The following is a 5743-nucleotide window of genomic DNA, read 5'->3' on the forward strand; positions in this document are numbered from 1 at the left end:
AGGCTGAGGCAAGAGAATGACTTGAGCCTGAGAGTTTGTGGTTGCTGTGAGCTACAATGCCTTGGCACTCTGTTGAGCATTACAAAGTGAGACTCTGTCTCAAGCAACAACAACAACAACAACAAAAAAAAAAACCAAAAACAGACAAAAACCCCATCAGAAATGAAAAGAAACATCAAGAGAATGAATAAATTTGGGCTGTAATAATAGTGACATAGATAGTTCACCTGGAAAGGATTCTGAGATTTTCTAGTTCAGTCTCATTACTTTCCAATGATATAACAGAGACAGTCTTGTACTTAAACTCAGAAAATAGCTGTTACATTGAACTTGGAATTTTTGCTCGAGGATTCCTCCTTTTAGAATTTGGACATTGAAATTCTATTTTTGAGCATTCATAGTACATAAACAGTAAATAAAACCATGTTTCACTGTTCCTTTTTTTAAAAAATTAAATCATAGCTGTGTGCATTAATACTATCATGGGGTACAGTGTGCTGTTTCTATATACAATTTGAAATACTTTCATCCAACTGGTTAACATAGCCTTCATGTCATTTTTTGTCTTTTCAGTGTCTAATCCTTTCTTACTACCTAGGTAACTCCAACTGTTTTGAAAAATAGTATTAGTTGCTAGTGTGATTATTGATGTTAAGTTACTTTAATTCAGTTCAGAATCACTTGCCAAGAAGCACGATGATGTAAAAATCTATTAAGAAGGGCGGCGCCTGTGGCTCAAAGGAGTAGGGCGCTGGCCCCATATGCCAGAGGTGGTGGGTTCAAACCCAGCCCTGGCCAAAAACTCCAAAAAAAAAAAAAAAAAGAAAAACCAAACAAAAAACCATTAAGAATTTTAGTATATCCTGGGTGTGGTAGCTCACACCTGTAGTTCTAGAACTTTGGGAAGCCATGGTGAGTGTATTGCTTGAGCTTATAAGTTTAGACCATCCTGAGCAAGATACACCCTGCCTTTAAAAGAAAAAAAAATAGCTGGATGCTGTGGTGGATGCCTGTAGTCCCAGCTTCTCAGGAGGCTAAGGTGAGAGAATCATTTGAACCCAATGGTTTGAGGTTTCTGTGAGATATGATACCACAGCACTCTACCGGGAGTGACAATGTGAGACTCTGTCTCTAAAAAAAAAAAAAAAATAGTATAAGTAAAGATGAAGTGGAGAGAATTACAAACAAGCAAAAAAAAAAAAGTTAAATAATTGTGTAGTTATTTAATAGAGTTCAAAATCTAGTCTTGGTATTTAATGAGAGATTCACAAAATCAGGATATCCTCTGGGACATGAGAGAACGAAGGGATGACAGTGAATTTCCATAGAATTGAGTGAGAAATTTCAGAAGACGTTATATTTGTTGCTACAGAGATCATATTGTAAAGATATCACAACTGCTCCAAATTCAAAGGATTGACTCTATCCCAATTTATTTTTTTATAGATTATTTTTATTACCAGAGAGTAAGCATCTGGAGTGCAGGAACACTTTCCCTGATGCCTGTGCCACAGAGTAAAATATTTTAGTTTATTTACTCATTATTTGACTGTGATTTATATCTCCATTTATTTAAGCCTCTTTTAACTTACCTTTATATTTTATAGTTTAAGCAGCTTTCTACATAGGAGACTTGCACATATTTCATTATATTTTTTTCCCTAGGCATTTGGTACATTCGTGTTGTTGTTAAAGACCTTTAAAAAACATTTCGATTTCTTTCATGAAATTTCAAATGAACATGGGGGTACATATGATTAGGTTACATTGTTTGTGTTTGTGAGGTAAAATCTGAGTTGTAGTTGGTTCTGTCATCTAAGAAGTGTGCCATTTACCAGTGCATTGTACCTGTTATTTGTAAATATACTAAAGAAGTGACATATTATAAAAAGATTTATACACTATATGTATGATTATTGGGTTCTTTAACTATTGTTCTCTATAGAACATCCATGAAGACTTAGGGATGGAACCTTTCACATACAAGCCCCAAAGAAAATCATCTGGGGAGAAATGGACTTGTGGAGATAGATCTATTGTGAATTTTAGAGGAAGACTCAGTTGTACATATAAAATGTATATTGTTGGTAAACCACTGTTGAAGATATGAAGAAGATGTGCTCCAAGACACAGTGGATGTGTTCACAGCCCTGTTCACAATTTCATTCCAGGTTCTGTTCTCTTGAGCTCTCAGCTCTGACACAAACCTTACAGCAGAGTAAATGAGAGAGAGCAACAATGTCACCGAATTTGTCCTCCTGGGACTCACTCAAGATCCTGATGGGCAGAAAGCATTATTTGTAATATTTTTACTCATGTATGTTGTGACAGTGGTGGGGAACCTGCTCATCATGGTCACTATCATCAAGAGCCCCTCCTTAGGCTCCCCAATGTACTTCTTCTTGGCCTCTCTGTCACTTATTGATGCTATTTATTCCACTGCCACTTTACCCAAATTGATTGTAAACTTACTCTGTGATAAAAAGACGATTTCCTTCCTAGCTTGCATGGTCCAGCTCTTTATAGAACACTTATTTGGTGGAACTGAGGTCTTCCTTCTGGTGGTGATGGCCTATGATCGCTATGTGGCCATCTGTAAGCCTCTGCACTACTTGACCATCATGAATAGGCGAGTTTGCATCCTTCTGTTGGTGGTGGCCTGGGCTTCAGGTTTTGTGCACTCCGTGGTTCAAATTGTTTTTGTGTATAGTCTTCCCTTCTGTGGCCCCAATGTCATGGATCACTTTCTTTGTGACGTGTACCCATTATTGGAACTTGCATGTACAGACACCTACTTTATTGGTCTCACTGTGGTTGCCAATGGTGGAGCAATCTGTATCATCATCTTTATCCTTCTCCTCATCTCCTATGGAGTCATCCTAAGATCCCTTAAAACTCACAGTCAGGAAGGGAAACGTAAGGCCCTGTCTACCTGCATCTCCCACATCACTGTGGTCGTCTCCTTCTTTGTTCCCTGTATTTTCATATACGTTAGACCTGTGTCCACCTTCCCTATTGATAAATACATCACTGTATTTTATGCTTTTGTCACTCCCATGTTGAATCCTTTAATCTATAGCTTGAGAAATTCAGAGATAAAAAATTCTATGGAAAAACTCTGTTGTAAAAAGTGAGCTATAGATAGAATAAGAATGTCCTTCTCATTGACCATGTTTATTACCCATTCTAAGGAAATACAAAGGCAGTAAATTCTAATGATGAATAATTTAGTCAATTCAGTGACTTCTATGGGGATACTTCTCTTTATTTATACAAAGTCATCATAATAGCAGAATCACTTATCTTTTGAGATTAGAATCAATCTAATAGAGAATTTCTACAGGCACAGGTATGCCATTGCAAATAAACATTAAACACATCTTGTAACTGCATTTTTCTTAGTGTATTTTGAAATGGGGCTGAGAAAAAAGTGTTTTATTCCTTTCAAGGCAGAAAACAGTTTTTTTCTTTTAAATTCACTATCCTTGTCATTCCTGAAAGACAATTTGTCCAATATACTGCAAGATATATACATATATATGTGTGTGTGTGTATATATTTATGGATAGGTATCTTTTTCTGTTTTTAAACACAATTTTTTCAAGTTTTCCCCCTAGATTTTCTTCTTTTCTCTTGTGTAATTATAATTTTTCATTTTTTTCTTCTTTAATAATAAGGGCTTAATTTTTGCTAGTTTTGCTGCCCTCGTTATCCTTTCCCCACCAATTTTATCCTTTAAGATTTTTGTTTATTTTGTTTTGATTTATAGTATTTTTGTTTTTCTTCTCTAATTTTTGGAAGTGGGGGCTTGTGTCTGCTCAGGCTGGCAAAGAGCTCCTGATCTCAAGTGTCCTACCCAACGTCTTACCTATACCTTGTATCTTCTCACATCACAAGGCAATAAAGGTGGAATTCAACTCCAACAAAACTTTTGTCCCCACACAAAGGCATGGAAAGTAAAAAAGCTTATGCTGAATTATAGTTGGATCAAGGAAGGGATAAAAAAAGGAAATCGTTAACTTCCTTGAGCATAACAACAATTGAAAGATAAAAATACTATAAAACAAAACAAACAAACAGTAAACCTTAAGGGATAAAATTGGGAAAAAATGAACAGGAGCAGAAAACCTAGTGAAAATGGAGCGTTTACTATTGATCAAAAGAACAGTGAAAAAGTAACTATATGGCAGAAAGATAGAAAAAGGGAAATCTAGGGGAAAAAGTTGAAGAAAAAAAAAAGCCCGTGAGTGAGGTCCTCTTTGTCTGAAAACTGCTGTAACAGCCTGGCCTCTGTGGGCACGCAAGCACTTCCCTCTGTCCCTCTGTACCAATTCTCCACTGCTCTTTTTTTTTTTTTTTAATTGAATTGTAACTATGTACAATTAATGCACTTCTGGGATACAGTGTGGTGTTTTCACATACAGTTTGAAACATTTCCATCAAACTGGTTAACATAGCCTTCATGTCATTTTCTTAGTTATTGTGTTAAAACGTTCATATTCTACTCTTAGAAAGATTCACTCGTACCCTCCAATCCCTCCAATCCTCCTCCCTCCACCCATTCTCCCTTTCCCTCACCCTCCCTGCTCCTCGTATTCTTAGGCTGTTATTAGGTTATAGCTTTCATATGAAAGCTATAAATTAATTTCATAATAGGGGTGTGTACATTGGGTACTTTTTCTTCCATTCTTGTGATACTTTGCTAAGAAGAACACTTTCCAGCTCCATCCATGTGAACATGAAAGACATAAAGTTTCCATCTTTCTTTATGGCTGCATAGTATTCCATGGTGTACATATACCACAGTTTGTTGATCCATTCGTGGATCAATGGGCACGTGGGCTTTTCCATGACCTGGCAATTATGAATTGGGCTGCAATAAACATTCTGATACAAATATCTTTGTTGTAATGCAATTTTTGGTAATCTGGGTATATACCTAATAAAGGAATTGCAGGGTCAAATGGCAGGTCTATTTTTAGTTGTCTAAGTGTTCTCCACTGCTCTTGACCACTCCTTGGGTTCTTAGAGTCTCCTGCTGCTTCTTTATGCCTCCAAAGTGACATTTCTAGTCAGGGATCCCCAGGCAGAGGTGGTTGGAATTCTTTTTCCTTAACCTTACCACATATGGCTGCAAACAAACTGTCTATACTCTGCCATTTTGCTCCACCCTACAGAACCTTTACTATTTTAAAATTTTATTACTTTTATTACCTACCAAATCATGTATGTAATTTATTTATAAATGTTGTAACCTTTACCTATAATGTTGTCAACTGTAACTACTTGTTTGTACCTCCCTGAAGCTGTTTCTCTGTGTTTATCCAGAGATATTACCAAAGCTAAACTTATTCTTAAAATTTATCATTCATATTTTCTTATTCCTTACTTTTATTGGAATTATATTGTATAATACATAGTTTTCTGAATTTTCATTTTTTTCCATGATGTCAACTTTCTAAAATTTGATAATGATGCTGCATGTTGCTTTGGTCTCACCATTTCCCCTGTTTTGTATTATTCCAAGTGTGACTGTATCATAGGTTATGTGACTATTCAGTTAGAGATGATTTTGTGGATGATTTACAGTTTTTCTTTTTTGGGCACATAGTCCCGCTGTGAGCATCCAGAAAACAATTCTTTTGTGTTGAGTAGAGTGTTTGTATGTTCACTTTTACAGATGATTTCAGTTTTCCCAAATGCTATGTTATAATTAACACACCAACCGCAGGGCATAACAGTT

At 36.1% G+C, this 5743-nt stretch overlaps 1 protein-coding gene across 1 annotated transcript; it reads left to right on the forward strand.

The window, feature by feature from the left end:
• Positions 1–2222: 2222 nt before the first annotated feature.
• On the forward strand, positions 2223–3134 carry LOC100946655 (olfactory receptor 4A5-like). The gene has a single exon (XM_003781319.1). It carries the CDS (start codon positions 2223–2225, stop codon positions 3132–3134), a length of 912 nt encoding a protein of 303 aa, XP_003781367.1.
• The last annotated feature ends 2609 nt before the right edge of the window (positions 3135–5743 follow it).

This window comes from Otolemur garnettii, unplaced genomic scaffold (assembly GCF_000181295.1).
Source record: "Otolemur garnettii isolate 467f Iridium unplaced genomic scaffold, OtoGar3 scaffold00001, whole genome shotgun sequence".
NCBI classification, from domain to species: domain Eukaryota; kingdom Metazoa; phylum Chordata; class Mammalia; order Primates; family Galagidae; genus Otolemur; species Otolemur garnettii.